At 39.9% G+C, this 20342-nt stretch overlaps 1 protein-coding gene across 24 annotated transcripts in view; it reads left to right on the top strand.

Moving 5' to 3' along the window:
• The window catches only part of obscnb (obscurin, cytoskeletal calmodulin and titin-interacting RhoGEF b), a 58670-nt gene that overhangs the window by 7707 nt on the left and 30621 nt on the right, over positions 1-20342 (top strand). For 11 of the 24 annotated variants that reach the window (XM_044220970.1, XM_044220977.1, XM_044220972.1 and 8 more), the window contains exons 8-41: positions 631-799; positions 1318-1593; positions 1683-1964; positions 2338-2619; positions 2740-3021; positions 3130-3402; positions 3521-3802; positions 4767-5060; positions 5466-5747; positions 5981-6256; positions 6347-6619; positions 6706-6972; positions 7066-7335; positions 7432-7698; positions 7852-8118; positions 8242-8354; positions 8468-8621; positions 8734-8895; positions 9025-9129; positions 10184-10450; positions 12217-12486; positions 12613-12879; positions 13021-13287; positions 13846-14112; positions 14216-14485; positions 14574-14843; positions 15055-15321; positions 16233-16499; positions 16675-16941; positions 17178-17444; positions 17627-17893; positions 18725-18799; positions 19339-19413; positions 19930-20025. In XM_044220970.1, the coding sequence (XP_044076905.1) occupies positions 631-799; positions 1318-1593; positions 1683-1964; positions 2338-2619; positions 2740-3021; positions 3130-3402; positions 3521-3802; positions 4767-5060; positions 5466-5747; positions 5981-6256; positions 6347-6619; positions 6706-6972; positions 7066-7335; positions 7432-7698; positions 7852-8118; positions 8242-8354; positions 8468-8621; positions 8734-8895; positions 9025-9129; positions 10184-10450; positions 12217-12486; positions 12613-12879; positions 13021-13287; positions 13846-14112; positions 14216-14485; positions 14574-14843; positions 15055-15321; positions 16233-16499; positions 16675-16941; positions 17178-17444; positions 17627-17893; positions 18725-18799; positions 19339-19413; positions 19930-20025 (8035 nt within the window). The remainder of the gene's footprint in view (positions 1-630; positions 800-1317; positions 1594-1682; positions 1965-2337; positions 2620-2739; positions 3022-3129; positions 3403-3520; positions 3803-4766; positions 5061-5465; positions 5748-5980; positions 6257-6346; positions 6620-6705; positions 6973-7065; positions 7336-7431; positions 7699-7851; positions 8119-8241; positions 8355-8467; positions 8622-8733; positions 8896-9024; positions 9130-10183; positions 10451-12216; positions 12487-12612; positions 12880-13020; positions 13288-13845; positions 14113-14215; positions 14486-14573; positions 14844-15054; positions 15322-16232; positions 16500-16674; positions 16942-17177; positions 17445-17626; positions 17894-18724; positions 18800-19338; positions 19414-19929; positions 20026-20342) is intronic. The other 13 variants (XM_044220975.1, XM_044220994.1, XM_044220980.1 and 10 more) reach the window with 5 other exon arrangements.

Genomic DNA, 20342 nt, shown 5'->3' with positions numbered 1-20342 from the left:
TGCAAAATGATATCAGAAGGATATTCCATTTAAGTTAGCTATGACCCTCTTTTCCATTGTAAGACAATCTTTGAGAAAGGAGAGATGGTCACTACTTTGGATTGAGTTGATATAGTTGAAGTTGATGGGGAATATTCATATGGAAATTAATACAGTTTCTATTTCTTGTTACCCAAAATAGTCTTCAAAGGAGACACTTTTGTATTTGAGTACTCAGTAGTCAACACAAGTACTCCTACTTGGTAATATGCACTTCATGCACTATTACTTTATACCATATTATTATCATCAACCGGTAAACCCACTTTGCACTTCACACTTATTTTATTTTATACTTATACCCACTTGGTACTTAATTTATTTTCTGACCTGTATTATAGTGTATTATATATTTTTTTGCTTAGTACTTCTATTCCTGTGTGCACTGATGTGATAGTGAGCTGCTGTAGCAAAAGAATTTCCCCTCGGGGATCAATAAAGTATTTCTGATACTGATTCTGATTCTAATACTAATAATACTACTAGAGTAAAAGTAGTTCTACTTAAGTAGAACATACAAGTACTCTTTTAACCCTAGCTTTTACTTTATAGTGTCTATTTTGGCAATCTGTTCTGTGTTTGTTTCTTCAGGTGGTTTGGATGAGGAATGGGCGGGAGGTGAAAATGGGAAAGAAGTATGAATATGTAATCATCGACCGCAAGAGGATCCTGATGGTACACAATGTTACAGAGGAAGATGTGGGCATCTACGAGTGTCTTTTAGCTGATGACAGAATGTCCCTGCAACTCACCCTTAAAGGTACGCTCATCAAAATCATTGCTATTAACTACAGTTTTACAGTTTAACCTAATCACAGAGCAAAGTCAACAATCTGTCTAGCATGGACTGTTTCTTTTTAAGTATCACGAATATACTCTGCTCGGTGCAACAATGATTTCGTAATGGGAACTGGGCTCAGTGTGTGCAACAAGGACTGCCTCAAGACAACATAATGTAGACAGTTTGTCTCAGATCATGTGATATACTGAAATGTGACCTGGTCTGATGGCTGCTAGCATATGCTTATGAGCCATCAAAAAGAGGAAAGAGCTATTTGTCATCATGTAGTCAGCTCCAGCGTTACTCTGCTACCCCAACTCATGCTCTTCATACTCATAACAAACATAAAGATATACATTTCAAAGGGATTTCAATTAATGATTTTACGTGTATTACTCTCTAATTCGGTAACTCAGATATTTATTTGTATGAAAACAAAATAATAGACATAATCAATTAAAAACTCATAACTCAATTTTCATCTCTTTTTCTCTAAGATGAACCTGCCAAGTTTCTGAATAAAGCCAGAGGTCCAATGGGCTTGTCATCGTCCCTTAAAGGAGATCTTGAGCTGAGCTGTGAGGTATCTCCTGCCAGCGCGGCTGTTGTGTGGAGAAAAGATCAAGTGGAGATCACTGAGGACCAAAGAGTTACCATCATCTCCAAAGGGACTCAAAGGAAGCTCATCATCAAGAATGCCAAGAAAAGTGACGAAGGACATTACTCCTGTGAGACAGCAGCAGACAAAATCACATTCCAGGTCAAGATAAAAGGTAGGACTGTATGATGCTTTTGTAGTACTATTCAACGTCTTGACTACACATCACAGATGTACATTTTTTTAACCTTATTTCTTTCTCAGAAACTCAAGCCGTTGCTGCCTTCACCAACAAGGAGTCGGTCCAGAAGGAGGTGAAAGCTACTCTCTCCCAGAAAGCCACTCTTAGCTGCAGTGTTTCGGATAGCAAGACAGAGGTGAAATGGTATAAAGACGGCAAGTTGTTGGTACCCAGTAGGACGATATACTCAGAGGCAAAAGGCAGTACTCGTCAGCTGGTGATTGAAAAGGTGGAGAAGAGCGATGCTGGAGAGTATACATGTGAAGCAGGAGGGGATAAGCTGGTCTTCCAAATATTTGTGTCAGGTAGGACTGCTCAATAAATGTATTGATATATAGAATTTAACAAATATTTTCAGTTTGTACAATTAATATAAATTCTGTCTATGTGTCTGTGAGCTACTGTATGAATATAATTTGAGTTAAGGGTTTGGAGAAGGTTAGTTGCTACACATTTAACCATCTTTGTACATTACATTTATAGGCTGTACTGTAGTACCAATTTTGTGATTTTAAATGTCCCAAACAGGACTTGATGAGGTTTGCCCGGAAGAGTAAATTATTAATTTGTGATACAGGTCCCCTGAAGAATGTGTCAATTAGATGTCTCTAATATGTTTTAGTCATTGGTGACCTTACATAGTGCTCATAACAACACTGTATTTCTCATTGACGTTAGCCTCAGAGGCCCAGTCAGCATTCTTCAATAAGGAGTCAGTCCAGAAGGAGGTGAAAGCTACTCTCTCCCAGAAAGCCACTCTGAGCTGTGAGGTAGCTGATACCAAGACAGAGGTGAAATGGTACAAGGATGGCAAGCTGCTGACTTCCAGCAAGACAATCCATGCAGAGTCGAAAGGCAAGAGTCGCCAGCTGGTGATCGACAGCGTGGAGAAGAGGGATGCTGGAGAGTACATCTGTGAGGCTGGGACTGAGAAGTTGGCCTTCAAACTCCATGTGGCAGGTAGGGACAAGGACTGAACAGGATTACAGTATTTCTGTTGACCGATACAGGTGTTAACATGTAACATACAATGGACAGAGAAAAAGTTTCTGCCATCTACATTCATGGTCTCCTCCACAGACGCACAGGTCCAGCCTGCATTCACTAACAAGGAGTCAGTCCAGAAGGAGGTGAAAGCCACGCTCTCCCAGAAAGCCACTCTGAGCTGTGAGGTAGCTGATACCAAGACAGAGGTGAAATGGTACAAGGATGGCAAGCTGCTGACTTCCAGCAAGACAATCCATGCAGAGTCGAAAGGCAAGAGTCGCCAGCTGGTGATCGACAGCGTGGAGAAGAGGGATGCTGGAGAGTACATCTGTGAGGCTGGGACTGAGAAGTTGGCTTTTAAGATACAGGTGGCAGGTAAGGGAGGGTGGATTTTCAAAATAATAATATTACTTATTGGGTGCTTATTAGTAAGCTCTGAATGACTAGCATTTGATATTTTCCCTGCCATGCCTCCTCCTTCAGAGGCCCAGTCAGCCTTCAAGAAGGAGTCAGTCCAGAAGGAGGTGAAAGCTACTCTCTCCCAGAAAGCCACTCTGAGCTGGGAGGTTTCTGATTCCAAGACAGAGGTGAAATGGTACAAGGATGGCAAGCTGCTGACCACCAGCAAGACAATACATGCAGAGTCAAAGGGTAAAAGTCGCCAGCTGGTGATCGATAGTGTGGAGAAGAGAGATACTGGAGAGTACATCTGTGAGGCTGGGACTGAGAAGTTGGCCTTCAAACTCCAGGTGGCAGGTAGGGACAAGGACTGAACAGTCTTATAGTATTTCTGTTGACTGATGCAGGTGTTAACATGTAACATACAATGGACAGGGAAAAGGTTTTGTCATCCACATTATGGTCTCCTCCACAGACGCACAGGTCCAGCCTGCATTCACTAACAAGGAGTCAGTCCAGAAGGAGGTGAAAGCCACTCTCTCCCAGAAAGCCACTCTGAGCTGTGAGGTAGCTGATACCAAGACAGAGGTGAAATGGTACAAAGATGGCAAGCTGCTGACTTCCAGCAAGACAATCCATGCAGAGTCGAAAGGCAAGAGTCGCCAACTGGTGATTGACAGTGTGGAGAAGAGGGATGCTGGAGAGTACATCTGTGAGGCTGGGACTGAGAAGTTGGTCTTTAAAATACACGTGGAAGGTAAGGAAAATGCAGTATGCTTAATAAATACCAAATTGAGATTATTAAATCTTACCTGTTGATGTTACTTGTTGGTATACCCTGTAAAAAACTATTTTGAGGACATAGCATGTAAATCATAAAGCCTACTGTAGATGAATTTTAGTCAAAACCTAGTTTTAATGACTGTCTCATACAATGGTAATTGCATTGTAATAAACATGAAAGCTTGTTGCTAATTCTGATTACATAATGCTTAGAAACAACTGTTTGATTAATAAACACAGAGAATTAAAAAATTTGAAAAACAACAATATTTTACTCTCAAGTTAATATACTAAGTATATACTATATCTTAGCTAGCTTTTTAATATAAAAAGATAAAAAAAGACATTTACTGTGTGAAACTGGTGGATATTTTGTGTTTACTATTTGTGTCTATGGTCTCCTCTGATTTGTGATTGTAAATGTCACAATGAATTTTGGCTGTATTGTTGGTTGCTTCAGTTGTGAGATATTTGGCATGCTTTCCTTAAACATCTATAGTCCAATATTGATTTGGAGTCTCATGTTATCAGATGACAATTGAAATTATGCAAATATTTAGGTCTGTTGTATGCACTACTGAGCTTCATGCTTTGATTTCTTGTAGCATTTGTTTACTAAGGCAGCTCTGGTGTCTTGTGGCTCTGTTGTTTGTCAGTTTCTGGTCATAGATCTGGTCTTTTTCATTCTGAATGAACTGTTTTTGATGTATTAATTTCACTGTACCTCTCTGCGGAATTGCAGATGCCCAATTTGCTTTCACTTTGCAAAGTACAAGGTTGTGTCTTCCTCAATTTGATGTGCTTTAATAGAGCTTATTGCTCTGTGCACTGCATCTGTGAGGTTTGTGTTTGTCCAGTAAATCTAAAGCGGCGTCTGTGTTGTAGAGTCAAGTCCTTTTTTGTATGGGTAATTTTACTGCCACCACACTCCTTTACAGTTGCTTCTACAGAAGTCCAGGCTAAATCCGCTTTCCTCAACAAAGAGTCTGTACAGAGGGAAGTGAAAGCCACTCTCTCCCAGAAAGCCACTCTGAGCTGTGAGGTAGTTGATAACAAGACAGAGGTGAAATGGTACAAGGATGGCAAGCTGCTGACCACCAGCAGAGCAGTCCACATGGAATCAAAGGGCAAAATTCGTCAACTGGTGATCGACAGCGTAGAGAAGAAAGATGCTGGAGAGTATATCTGTGAAGTCGGACCTGAAAAATTGGCATTTAAAGTCCAGGTGACAGGTATGAGGAATCAAAGGGAATAGTATACAGTATGTGATTTGTGTGTTTTTTGTTTAAGATTAAATGTCTGTCTGCTGTGGAGGATTTGAAGTTTTTGCTTTTCTTAACTGCTGTTCCGGGTTGAATGTTGAATGTTGTAGTATGTTGATATCACAAATATTTGCGTTGTTCGTTGATTTTTTTGTTTTGTTTTATTTATGTAGCTACACAATACGGTTTGCTGCTCTTGGCTGCACATTTGTCCACTTTATTTCATCCTCGTTGATGTGTCGATGTTATAAGCAATTTTCTTGGTCATATTTTGGCTTGTATTGTACTGAAACAGTAGTTTCACAATGTTTTAATGAGTTGTATTAAAATCAAGGGGGTGTGTTGCCATGACATTCTTCATTATTACTTTTGTAGAGATCCAACTCAAGTCAGCCTTCTCCAACAAGGAGTCAGTCCAGAAGGAGGTGAAAGCCACTCTCTCCCAGAAAGCCACTCTGAGCTGTGAGGTAGCTGATACCAAGACAGAGGTGAAATGGTACAAGGATGGCAAGCTGCTGACTTCCAGCAAGACAATCCATGCAGAGTCGAAAGGCAAGAGTCGCCAGCTGGTGATCGACAGCGTGGAGAAGAGGGATGCTGGAGAGTACATCTGTGAGGCTGGGACTGAGAAGTTGGCTTTTAAGATACAGGTGGCAGGTAGGAGGAATAAGATGTCGCTAGTATTTCTGAGATCTATGCAAATGTGAATTGAATTTGTCTTGTTGTTTTGTAGCATTGTGTGTTGATTTTTTTTTTATTATGTTCCTCTTGTTTGCATTCAGTCATTGAGTCTGTTCATTGTGGCTGAAAGGTTTTGGCTGTGTCCATACATTTTGGGTTGACTGGTATGATGTAATTTGTTTACATCAAATTTTTCATTTGGTCTGCAGAAGCCCCAGCTGGCTTCTCTAACAAGGAGTCTGTACAGAAGGAGGTGAAAGCTACTCTCTCACAGAAAGCCACCCTGAGCTGTGAGGTGTCTGATTCCAAGACAGAGGTGAAATGGTACAAGGATGGCAAGCTGCTGACTTCCAGCAAAGCAGTCCACATGGAGACAAAGGGCAAGAGTCGTGAGCTGGTGATAGAAAAAATGGAGAAGAGAGATGCTGGAGAGTACACATGTGAGGCTGGGACTGAGAAGCTGGTATTTAAGCTGCAGCTGATAGGTGAAATATATTTCAAATAAAATTTATTTTGCCACAAGATTGATAATTCTCTGCACAAAGCCCTGAAAAGAAACTCTTACTTCTCTTTAGATGCAGCTGTCAAGTTTCAGAAGAAGGCTGTCAAGGATACATGTATTGTTCAAGCAAGTGAAAACATTGTTTTGACCACTGAGCTTACCACAGAGAGTGGTAGTGTGAAGTGGTTTAGAGATGGTGTGGAACTCAAGGAGGGCAGCAAGTATGAAATGAAAAAAGATGGCCTTTCTCATACCATGATAGTAAAATCCACTGAATCCAAAGACAGTGGATCATACTCCTGTCAAACTGCTGATGACAAACTGGAGTTCAAAGTTCAAGTTAAAGGCAGGTCATAGAATTATTTTGATAATTGCTGTATAAACCTCTTCAGATGCCAGATTTTGTTTTGATGTCCAACTCTTTCATTTCAGATTCAGCTTTAAAGTTTGTTGTCCCTTTGAAACCTGCTACAGTGGAGTTGGGAGGTACACTTAGCCTGGTGTGTGAACTAAATCAAGCCTCAGGGGATGTTGTCTGGCAGCATGATAGTCGTGAGATTAAACCTGGAGGAAGGTACTGTGTCAAGACAGATGGTGCTAAGCGAGTTCTCACTGTGACTGGCATGACTAAAGAAGATGAAGGAGAATACAGCTGTGAATGTAGAAATGTCAAGACCTCTGCTAAAGTCTCCTCAAAGGGTAATTAATCATTTAATTAAACTAAAAGAATCAGTTTCAGGGTAAACACTTTTTCCTTCATATCAATCATTTGATGTGACTCATTCCTTTCAGCACCCAGACTAGTGAGGCTGACCACCAAACTGAACAATGTGGCTGCAATGGAGGGTAAAGATGCCATTTTCAAGTGTGCTGTCAGCCCAGTGGACGTCAACGTTAAATGGTTCCACAACAGTATACCCATCACTGCTGGGCTGAAGTATAAGATTGAGCATGGTGGCAGCAGTCACTCACTCACCATTACCTCTGTCACCCAAAAAGATGCCGGAGAGATTAGTGTCGACGCAGAAGGCAAAAGCTGCAAAGCTACCCTGCAAGTGCAACGTAAGAATATGCATTTCTCATTCAAATATCTGTTTTAATTATGTTAAGTAATGTAATTTCCTCATTAACTTTGACATTTCTTTGTGCTCCAAATAGATGAGCCTGTGACTTTTAAGAAAAAGCTAGAAAACCTGACAGTGGAGGAGCAGAGTGAAGTGAAGCTGGAGGTGGAGCTCAGTAAGCCATCAGATGAAGTGAGGTGGATGAAGAACAGCGTAGTGCTGCAGCCTGCAGGAAACCTGGAGATTCGGGTAGACGGCGCTAAGCAGGCTCTGGTCTTCAAGAGTGTGACTTATGCTGACCGGGGCATCTACTCCTGTGAAACTCTGGATGACAAAACCCAGGCCAAACTCAATGTGGAGAGTAAGACTTAGCCACAGTCACAATACACAGTATTTAAGTACATGTCTGAACCCTAAAAAGAGAATGTCATTCTCCAGTAATGTGTGTTTGGATATAAATTTTGAGTTACAAGCAAAGAAACCTTGATAACATGTTAACACTTCCTCCCTTTAGTGAAGAAGATCCAGGTAATAAAGGGCCTAACAGAAACCAAGGCGCATGAGACAGAGACAGTAACTCTTGAGGTAGAACTCAGCCAGGCTGATGTTGAAGGCTCCTGGACCAGGGATGGGGCCAAGTTAAAGCCAGGGGCGAACTGCCGTATCACAGCTCTGGGAAAGAAGCATGCCTTAACGTTGTCCAATCTCAAGAGGGAAGATGCAGGAACTATTGCCTTCCAAGCAGAGGGAGTACATATCTCTGGCAAACTGATTGTCACAGGTAAGGGCTGCTTCCGGTCGCTAAGGTCTTGGCCGACCAAACCTCTATTGTTGTACAGCACCCATTCTGCCACATGCATCATAGTCTAGTCACATATTTGACCAACATGTGTTGATTCTACAGAACCTCCTGCTATGATCTCCAAGCCCATTATGGATATCAGTGTTCCTGAGAAGGAGAAGGCTACTTTTGAATGTGAAGTGTCCAGAACAAATGCAGATGTTAAATGGTTCAAGGTGAGAAATTATTTCTATTATATAATTGGAATTACTGTCTGCAGAGTGAAATAATAAGATTTAAAAAATGTAAAGTACATATGTAACATTCTGAAAAACTGATTAATCTGCAGAATGATGTGGAACTGAAACCAGGGAAGAACTTTGGCATCCATTCCTTGGGTCGAAAGCGCACTTTGGTCATCAACAAGTGCACCCCTGAAGATGCAGGCACTTACATCTGTCGCACTACAGATGATAACACCTCTGCCAAGCTTACTGTTCATGGTAATTATGAGTCATGTCATGAAGCACACAAATCAGTCAGGTTATTATTATTATTTAGGGTACAGTAGAATTTCCAGCATATGGAAACATCTTAAAAATATTTTCCCTGCAGCCAGAGATGTTAAGATTGTTAAGAAGCTGGAGGATGTAGAGGTGATGGAGAAGGAGAGTGCTGCATTCGTCTGTGAAATCTCACACGATGAAGTGGACTACCAGTGGTACAAAGGAAGTATCAAACTCAAAGTTGGTGACAACATCAAGATGAGACAAGAGGGTAAGGTCTCAAGAAATTAGTAAACCAATGTGATTCAACTACCTGTATATTGATGCAGGATTTACCTGAATAATGATTATCACTAATGATGAGATTTTATTACTACAAGCTGTCTATTTCTTATTCCAGGCAGAACCTATGTACTGCTGTTTAAGTCTGTTACCCCAGAAGAAATGGGTGAGATTAAATTCACAGCTGAGAAGGCCTCTTCAACTGCAAAACTTAAAGTGAAAGGTAAACAAGTCTGTGTCATGTGCTGAAATCACATAACATCATATACTGTATATTGTTGCATGGATTAGCTAACCATTATGTAACAATGTTCAGATGTGGTTTCAAATTGATTATTTCTATTCATTGTGACAAAAACTGTTAGAAAGTTGCAAATAATTAAATACCTCTGCACATTTTAAACCTTATTTTCTTCTCAATGATAAACAATCTTTATGTTTGCATTCAAACTAAAAATTCCTGGATCATTTTATAAGATGACCTCAACATTTCAACTGGTTTAGTGAGCCAAATGTAAAAGGTCACACTAAAGTTAGATGAAATGTTGTCTTGCTAAAAGAGTAAAACAGTGCATCATTCTGACAATATTGGTGAGATAGAAAATCCAATTGCAACTTGCATGTATGTATTGTTATGCCTCATTGAGACCTGATGGCATAGGAAACGCAACTAGCTGAGGTTTAGGATTACTTTCAAGGGGTTTTGTCATAGCTTTCTTTCTTGATAGAATGTAGGTCTCTGCAATGGTCTTTAGAGAAGGCGTCATTGGTCCAGCAATTTTGGACATTTCGGGGGCCTTTGATGATTGGAAATCTCCAGGAGTATGACGGATGAGTAGTGACGGATTCTGTGACAGATTAGATAGCATACTTTGCTATCAGTTGACCATAAGTTGCTCTAAGTTGCATTAACATGCATATATTTTCTTGTTATGATATTATGTTAGTATCTTGCTGTTTGCAATCAAACAGCAACTGATATATAAACAAAAATGACTGGCACACAGTAATTCCTATTTAATTTAGTGTCATTACAAGATTCTTTCTATCTGCTTTAGGTTTTGCAAAAAATGTTGGAACTGACATAAAAAGCATTAATGTTCCATTACATATTAGCCCCATTTGCTTTGGCTATAACATACTTTAATTATGAACATTGCCTGTCTTTTAGTGCGCTTAGGCAAGGGCTTTGGCAAGGCCTTGGCATTAATAGCCTTTAATCTTCCTTTGTGCCATACATGATACTTTTCATTGATTCAGTGTTATTGTTACTGTAGAGCTGCCTGTCAAGTTTGTGAAGAGACTCAGGGATAAGATAGCGATGTATAAGCATCGTGGCCATCTTGAATGCCAAGTGTCACGTGCCAGTGCAAAGGTGAAGTGGTACAAGAACAAGACGGAAATCAAACCTGGCAAGAAGTACGAGATCAAAAGTGAAGATGTGTACCGAAAACTCACCATTAACGATGTGGAGTCCGGGGACGAAGACACATATACCTGTGATGCCACTGATGACAAGACTTCCTGTAAACTACTTGTGGAAGGTAACATGATGGAAGATGACAAAGGTTGACTGTAAGCTTAGTGTCAGGTTTATCAATTGTAGGATATTTATGTATATGACTGTATAAATACATGTACATACTCAAAGTATTTTCACAAACAAGCCATCAGACTCGTAGTCAATGAGGTATATGTCTATATAACTATGTCTGTCTATCTATTTATCTATCTACATGTATCAATCTATCTATTTCACTGTCTAAAATGATTAAGTATTGTACTAATGGGAAATATAGGAACATTGTGTTGATTTATTTCATTTTGGAACAAGCCTGACCTAAATGAATTAACATACTAATTGGTATTTCAAATTAATTGTGCAAGAAAGAAATTAACCAAACTGTATTACCACTGCAGGTGAAGTAACACACGCAGGTGTTTTCAGTCATTCTGATCGAGTAGACCTCTGCTCAGGGTGAAATGGTGGTTTGGTGTGAAATACGTGAGGTCATTACAGTAGTATGGACAAAGAAAAGGCCTTTTTCACAGAAAACATTTGGACATGTCACAGTAGAAAAAGTATACATGTAAATAATACATTTAATGATGGCTGAATTCCATTTAGCTGATTTGGTTTCAGGGGTCCCGGCATTGTGCACGCTGGCTCACTGCCACATTGTCATTGCTTACAGGGACACTTGAATATATCGGGAGCTATCATTAATTTTATTAGTAACACCTGTGCTTTTCCTACCAAGTCAAACTGTGTACTGTATTCCTGCGCTAGCAAGTGCAACAAAACACGCAGGGGGGACACAGAGTGAAATGTCCAATCAGCCAAAATAGGTGAAAACACCTGTTTGAGTGTACCACAAGTGTATAGAGGCTTTAAGATAAGACAAAAAAAAATCCGTGCATAGGATTTACATTGGCCATTAATTTGCATGGCATGTACAGTAATTGTGATATACTTGTCTATTTAATTTATATGATGTGTTGTTTTTGCTTATTTCAAGTCAATTGTATCATTTCGACCACATATTACAAATAGTAAATTATCATATTAGTTGCAGATAATATTAAGATAAACTGTTTGATTTAGCTGTAGCTCCCAAAAGAATACCTAATACCTAAAACACAGTTAACCGCACAGTCTGTATAGTAGAGCTATAAATCGGTGTATATGTTGGCTGACAAGTAACAATGCCAAACTAGGTTTGAAGCAATTTAGAAACAGTGTTTCCATTACATAGTTTGTCCAACATTGTCAGTGCTGACAATTTATTTTTCAACAAAAAAAAAGAACAAATCTAAGGGATCCGTATTAAGATTATTTGTTTACATTATGTGTTTATGTTTTAAAAAATTACTATCTGCTGTTATAGTTTTACCAGATTCCAAAATATCGGTATCGGCCTCAAAAGTCCGGTGTTGGTCATGCTATACTGTATGCTTACTACTGAACATTTTACCATAGATACTACGACTTTTTAAAATTTGTTTCCTATCCTCTGTAATGACAAAAAACAAAGGTGCTCACACGTGCATTACTTAAGGTTTAAGTTAGTACAAGATGATTTACTGTCTCTGTCTCATGATGAATTATAGCGCAAGCAAAATATTGGATGCCATTTTTTGATTTCTGAACTAGTGCAGCATTTGGTAAAAATGTAAAGTATATTTGCAATTTGATTTTGGTTTTATAAAAGGCTAAACCATTGGTATGGACCTTTACTGTAAACCACTTACTTGTATGGAATCACATCATTGACTTCTAACTAAATCATTCTCTTCATGACCCCTCCAGAGCAGTCCATCAGCATAGTGCGGGAGCTTAGTTCAGTTGAAGTGACAGAACCCTTTGCAGCTGTTTTTGAAGTTGAAATCAGTATGGAACTGGTGAAACCTCCTATATGGACTCTGAATGGAGTTGCTGTGCAGGAGAGCGCTGATGCTGAAATGGAGAAAGAGGGCACTATGCACCGTCTCACTTTCAAAAAGACCAAAGCATCGATGACAGGACCTGTGCAGTTCACAGCTGGGAAGAGCAAATCTTTAGCCCAGCTCACAGTCAAAGGTAAAGGTGTTGAACATGTTTATGCAGCAGTTGGCCACAATATTTTATGTACTTTGAAACTGTTGTAGGTAAATATATCAAGCATCATTCATTTGAGTCTAATCACATACTGTTCCTCACATTTAGAGCGTCCTCTTGAGATTACAGAGCCCATCAAAAATGTGAAGGCGAAAGAGAAAAGCTCAGCCATTCTCACCTGCAAATTCTCTGCCTCACCCAAAGAAGTTAATTGGTTCAAAGGTCAGGTACCTCTGGCAGCATCAGACAAGTATAACATTAAGCAAGATGCTACAAGGGCTCAACTTACCATTCAAAGGTTGACTGAGGAAGACAGTGGAGAGTACTGCTGTCAGTCTGGACCTGCTGAGACCAAAGGCTCACTTACTGTTGAAGGTACAGTATGAACCTTTGAATACCACATAAAATACAGCAAGTGTGCATTTTCTTATTAAAACCATCCCATAAAGCAGCTGTTTTATAATGGTTTAGGACTAAAGTGGTCTTCAAACTAAAACTGTTGTTTCTTCTGTCCAGTGCGTGAAATCAAGATCACCAAGCACATGGCTGACACAGAGGTTGATGAAGACAACGATGCAGTGTTCACATGTGAGATTAACTATGCAGATGAAGAGGTACAATGGCTTCTGAATGACAAGGTGCTCTTCACTAATGAAGTCAACACCATCACTCATGAAGGGAAGGTTCACAAGCTCACACTGAAGAACTTGGCACCTCAGGATGGGGGGACTATCACCTTACAAGTCCGCAAGGTGAAAGAGTCTGTGACACTTAAGGTCAAAGGTAAGAACTGTCACGCACTGTTTACAAGCACACAAAAATAATTACTGTATATCAATCTGATCTGAATATCAGGTTAAGGTTATGGAAATCAGACGTTGCGGCTACATACTCTGATTGAAGCATTTGGTCACGAGTCACATTTCTCCCCTACCATACTTTGAAATTGTATTGGCATTTGCTCTGAAAATCAGTTCTTTATAAATGCTGTCATGAGGTGGATTTCCATCCAACTGTTTTTATGCACATTTTCAATCTGTGTTCCTCAAATTAATACATGAAACAAACATAAATGCCATTGGGGTTTGACTGGCGCTCATTTAACTACGTCATCTCTTTGCGCCCTCTTCTTCTACAATGGTATAATGGCACCTGACTGGAGCACTAGCGCCACATACTGCTTATCTCGGTGAACCAACTCCTAATATCCGTATATCAGTAGTGTACTACATTTGGATGGAAATCTGGCTTATGTGGCTTACCCCAGTCCACTATAAAGAGAACAAATGAGAACATAATATATACCTTCTGTCATTCTTTATTTTCTTAATTCCCCTCCAGAGAAGCGTGCTGTGTTCCTCAAGTCTCTAGATGATGTCATTGGAGAGGAGAAAGGCATGATAACTCTGGCGTGTGAGGCATCCAAGCCCAGGGTTTCTCCCACATGGAGAAAAGAAGGTAAAGTCTTGAAGGCTGGACCAAAGTATGAGCTCCTTCACACAGGCAAGTCTTTGGGACTGATCATCAAGGATGTCACCAAAGAAGATGCTGGACAGTATACTTGTGATCTTGGCACTGAGGTTTCTAAAGCAAAGATCACTGTAAGAGGTTGGTACTGTTGTTTGAGAAATGCTGTTTTACAGTGTTAGCCTTCATACATATGGTATTGTTTAGCATCGTCACCAACTTATGCTCTCTGTTCCAAATTTAGAGATTGGCATTGGAATTACCAAATGGCTGAAGTCAGCTGAGGTGAATGAGGGCGAGACATGTAGCTTTGAGTGCATCTTATCTCGTGAGAGCACAGACGAGTGTTCCTGGACTCTTAATGGTCAAACTATTACAAATGGAGGCCGCTTCAAAGTCACCAGTAAAGGACGCAAGTACATGCTAACCATCAAGGATGTTGCTCCTGCTGATGCCGGAGAGGTGGTCTTCAACATTAAAGACCTGAGCTCCAAAACAACATTAACAGTTGAAGGTAAGCTATATATCTATTTTTACGAGGCCTAGACTAAGTAATAAATATTAAGGTATTAAAATAAACATGTTATCATCCCTTGTTGCAGGCAAAGCATCCTCTGTGTCGAGAGGACTACAGACTGTCAGTGCTGTTCAAGGGGAAGATGCTGTATTTACCTGTGAGGTAACACAGGCTAGATCCACTGTAAAGTGGGCCAAGGAAGGCAAAGTCATCAAAAAGAGCCAGAAGTTTGACATTAGCCAAGAGGATAAGGTCATGAAGCTGACCATTCATAATGTCTCTGCTCAAGACTCTGGAGAGTACAGCTGTGAAGTTGTTGGAGGTGCAACCACCAAAGCCAAGCTGGAAATCAAGGGTAAGACTGAAGATTACATATTTATCTACTTCCATCTTACTGCATCTTTGACAGCGTAAGAGCATTTAAGAGACCTATTTGTGGTAAAAAGCTAATCAATAGCTTTCTTAAAAACAGAACCAGTTGAAGATCTTATTTTCTGAAACCATAGATTAATCCTACAATTTTCATACTGTGCCAAAATTGTAACAAGGTTATTTTCTTTTTACAGAGCCAATCCATAAATTCACTAAAGCGCTGAGGGACAGCCAAACAGAGGAGAAGAGCTCCGTGACCTTGCAATGTGAGACTGCACAAACTCCATCCACTGTAATATGGCTTAAAGGTCACACAGAGCTCAAGGCTGGAGGTCGATATGAGATGTCCCAGAAGGAGGGGGTCTTAACTCTCACCATCAAACACCTGGAGGAGAAAGACACTGATATCTACACTTGTGACGTGGGCACTGCCAAGAGCATGGCAAAGGTGACAGTCAATGGTAAGATCTTAAGTATGTATGTATACAAGTTTGGGCTACGTTTTTGTCTTTAGCTGATTATCTTTATGGATTCTGTTTGAAGAGTTATTTTAATCTTAAATGTCCTGTATGTCTTACCTTTGGAAGACACAAATAAGGGTGTAGTGTGGACGATGATAATTACTGGTAAATAATTATTACTTAGCTGCTGAAAGCTATTTTTATCCTGTTTAAAGAAAATGTGTTAACATTCCTACATTAGTAGAATGGGTCCTCACTATCTGACATCTGAAACTGAATATTTTGGAGGATTAACCTGAGACAATTCACTGTTAATGTATTTTGAAAGGTTTTTGAAGTCAGTGAGATGAATGCCGTGTTGACTGGTTTGGTTTTGCTTTAAAGGATTAAAGGAAAGAATTGTTACTAAATCTTCTGTATTTTCCTAAAAGAAATTTTCAGTATTTTGCATTGTGAGGATCTGCTTTTCTCTTTTGTTTGGCTCTTTGTCTTGGGGTTTGTGTGATTGAAAGACTGTTTGCACATCCACAAATTGTGAATGAAATTCATCAGCATGTGCAAATGTTTCAAAGTTGACCTCCTCCCAAATGCATTGTCTTGTTATGCAAGGACTGTGCACTGCATAAACAAATGTTTCCTTTGTTGGTAATCCTTTGTTCATTTCAAAAAGGATTTAATTCTGTACTATCGTAATGAGAGAGTTAGTTTTTGTTTTTAGATAAAGTTGTTGTAGCGAAACCTTCATCAAAAGGAACACCAGCCCAACTGTTGGAATCATTTTTGGGTTCCAAAGGCTAACACTGGATGACTGGCGTACAACAACTCACACATCATCTTCCATCCTCCATCACAAGCCAACAAAATGCAACACCCTGTTTTAAATAATCAAGTCATTGTTCATTTTATTTTAGCCCTGCCCGCCAGTTTTAAAGAGAAGCTCACCAACCAGGAGATACAGCAAGATGAGACTGTGACACTTTGCTGCAAGTTATCAAAATCTGTAGCCGATGTTCAGTGGAAGAAAGGCTCTGAAATTCTCAGAGCTGGAGAGAAGTATGAGATGAAGCTGGAGGAGACCTCTTGTGAGCTTCAGATTAAGAATTTGAAGGTTGAAGATAGTGGAGAGTATTCTTGTGTGTGTGGAGACCAGAAGACATCTGCAACTGTGAAAGTCAAGGGTATGGATTCATGAAGTCTTTTTCGGCGAAGTTTTGGGAACGTTTTATGTGTTTATGTTTATGCATTTCCCAAAGGAGATCCACTTATGTTGCCTTCGTAGTGTTTTGTTAAAACCTTTTGTTAAACTATTTATTTCACCTGATTTTGACAAATAATGAAAACTTGGTTGTACAGCATTGCCACCAACCTTCAAACAGAAGCTGGAGAGCCAGGAGGCTGAGGAGGGAGCCAACGTTACTCTGCACTGTGAGCTCTCTAAACCTGGAGTCCCAGTGGAGTGGAGGAAGGGAACACAGGTCCTGAAGTCTGGAGAAAAGTACCAGATGAAGCAGAAGGCCTCTGTGAATGAACTCCTGATCAACAAAGTGTTGCCAGAAGACAGCGGAGACTACAGCTGTGTGTGTGGAGACCAGAAGACCACAGCCAGCCTCAAGATCCAGGGTAGGAGGAGGATTTTCAAAGAATCAGTCTAAGTGACATTAAAAAAGATTTATAGAAAAGCTTTTATATGTACATATTTAGACATGTTTGTTTTGGATTCTGCACGTCATCATGGATTGCAAATTGTCAGTCTTTGTGTTTTGTGTTCTGTGTTTGTCTTTTGTTTGTTTTATATGTATTTATATATTTTATATCATGGCATGCCACTGGTTACTAACCAACTAATAAATGCTCAGCCCAACCAGTGACCTTCAAACAGAAGCTGGAGAGCCAGGAGGCTGAGGAGGGAGCCAACGTTACTCTGCACTGTGAGCTCTCTAAACCTGGAGTCCCAGTGGAGTGGAAGAAGGGAACACAGGTCCTGAAGTCTGGAGAAAAGTACCAGATGAAGCAGAAGGCCTCTGTGAGTGAACTCCTGATCAACAAAGTGTTGCCAGAAGACAGCGGAGACTACAGCTGTGTGTGTGGAGACCAGAAGACCACAGCCAGCCTCAACATTAAGGGTAGGAGGAGGATTTTCAAATAGTCGGTTGGTGTAAGGTTTTTAAAAAATTGTTTAGAGCAACTTTTTATGTACATATTTTGACATTTTTGTTTTAGAATCTGCATGTCATTGTGGATTGCAACTTCACAGTGTTCTTTTTATGGCATGCCACTGGTTACTAACCGACTAATAAATGCTCAGCCCAACCAGTGACCTTCAAACAGAAGCTGGAGAGCCAGGAGGCTGAGGAGGGAGCCAACGTTACTCTGCACTGTGAGCTCTCTAAACCTGGAGTCCCAGTGGAGTGGAGGAAGGGAACACAGGTCCTGAAGTCTGGAGAAAAGTACCAGATGAAGCAGAAGGCCTCTGTGAGTGAACTCCTGATCAACAAAGTGTTGCCAGAAGACAGCGGAGACTACAGCTGTGTGTGTGGAGACCAGAAGACCACAGCCAGCCTCAAGATCCAGGGTAGGAGGAGGATTTGTGATTTATACCTCTAAAGTGTATTAAGACATATCTTTGTAATTTAGAAAAATACATTTTATGGTGGTTTACATTTTTTTATCTTTGTCACTGCAGGAGATTTATTGTTCACATTTAATCATAGACTACTTTATAAATGTATATTGAATTGATAGGAGGAGGAATATTTGTATTACACTTTGATTTTGTCTTTGTATTGAAGCATTTACTTTTGCTATGAAATTTCTGTCCCTGTCTCTGTTTTTTGTTGTCTTGTTTCTGTTTGCTGGCTCATAAAATGTCAGCATTCTTTGTGGGTGTTTAACATCAGATTAATCGGATTCTTCCTTCACAGTTAATGTGGTGGATCAATAGGTTGGATGTCTCTGCCTGGATTGCTTTTCTGCAGTGTGCTCTGTGCTGTGATATAGGGTTTGAATTTTGATCTTATCTTTAGAGGATTTTTCATCACTTCTTTCACTTTTTCTTTTTTTTTAACTGTGCATTTGAGATTACAAAACATAAAAAAGCACCACACAGTTTGTCATTTTAGCAGATCTTGCTTGTTGCTGCTCTTTTGTGGTGGTAGTGTTGACCATTGGTATGCTGGTCCATAAGCTGTTGTTGTCTATTTGACCAGACAAGCGAACTGATCTTTGTTCATGTCGTATTGTAGTTATCAACTGTTGCTTATGCTTGCTGATTCCTGAAATTGTTTTAATTTACAAGTTTACAAGCCATTTTTTCCAGTGATATTTAGCTTTCAGTTATTATGGTGAAGTACTGTAGATGATCAAGTATGTTACAACATTCTGAATTCAGATTGTTTCCTCTCAGCTGTGAAGCTGTCAGCTCCTCCTTCAACTACTAAACTGGAATCTAAGAGGCAGGAGACCAAAGAAACAATGGAAGGTATGGAAGGAAGATGGCAATGTGGTGGCTTGACTTTCAGCTTTATGTCCTCTGTCCATCTTGATAATGGCCTTTGTGTTGCCATGTGCAGCCTGCCCTTAAATTGGGCCTGTACCTTTTGGCCTATATATGGTATGATAAATGAATTCTTGCGGCGTTATTTCTTTCTAGTTTACCACATTAGGTTGCAGTTTTGTGTGCCTCTGCTGTGTCAAATGTTGCTTTTGTCTTATAGCAGGATTGTGTTTTGCAGTTTTTATGTGGGTCTTTTCCCTCAGTGTTGTATTGCAGTATATGTAGCATAACCAGCTCATTCAAAAAATAGAAAGAAATAAGAACCCTTGTATTAGTGCCAGTTGTGCTGGTAGCATGTTGATGGTTTGAGAATGGTACCTGTTGTCAGCTGGACAAGACTGAAGGTCTTTGAATTTATGGCATTTTTATACTGCATAAAGTACAGTGGATAAAGTACAATGTCAGTGGTTGCTGCCATTGTACTTTATACATATTTTTATCTCCATATCATATTTCCATTTCAGCCAAGATGCCTGAAGCTCCGTTCATAGCTGCTAAAGACAAGCACAAGAGGCAAGAGATAAATGAGAGAGTAGACGGTAATTCTCTGAAAATTCTTAGCTTTGCTCGGTTATTTAGCCCATGCGCATTTGTAATTAGTCAGTGTGGGCAATGCATCACTTTGTTAAATGGAAGCCAAAAGTGAGAAACACACATTAAGCTACTCAGTACTTCACTCCATGTCTTGGCTGCTGACTGGTGTTATCAGACAGAAACTTGTTGGGTCGTGAATTGGCTTAAATTGTGTCTTGTTGCTTCAAGAAGGAATTGCTTTAAGGCTAAATATGGTTTTACCCCACCTTTATATTTTTGCGCTATTTCATCTGCCTGCTGGTAAATGTGGCTTTTTAATTCACCTGTCAAATGTCATGATCTGTGTCATTTTGGGGTTTGTGCTATTTTAGAAAAAAATCACCTTTTCAACTTTGTTGCATGGAGGCTGACTTATTGGTATGGAGACCTGTCTTTGTTCCCATCAGCTGTTATTACATGTAGCTTGTGCTATCCTAAGGCAATTTCAAATTGCGGGTCCAATGTTGTGTTCCATTTCATAGCTGTGACACTGCTAACTACTGGACAGACTCCTAAACAGCAGCTCCTCAAACAGGAGATTCAGAGAGATTCACGAGAGCTCAAAGTGGGAGGTGAAGGTAATGAGACCCATGTTTGCATGGCATTTGTCGGATGCTGTGACATCTTTCAATACTGTAAGCATGGTTGTCATTTGTTTTAAGAAGAACTGGAAAATATGGAGGGAGTCGACAGCTCGGTGTGGATTTACTGTGCAGTAGGTTATGTTGCCTGTTGAATGTGTAAAATATATAAAGATAGTGGCTTCTGTTTTCTTGTTAGCCCTCATGTGTGTTGCTGTTCTGTCAAGTCCATTTTGTGGCAAATACTGTATTTTGCCCAGTTGTTTGAATGCTTTGGTTACTCTAGTTTTGCATGGAATGTCGAACATTTTCAT

This window comes from Siniperca chuatsi, linkage group LG13 (genome assembly GCF_020085105.1).
Source record: "Siniperca chuatsi isolate FFG_IHB_CAS linkage group LG13, ASM2008510v1, whole genome shotgun sequence".
NCBI lineage: Eukaryota > Metazoa > Chordata > Actinopteri > Centrarchiformes > Sinipercidae > Siniperca > Siniperca chuatsi.
The sequence above is the reverse complement of the archived record's forward strand: the minus strand, read 5'-3'. Positions and strand labels throughout refer to the sequence as shown.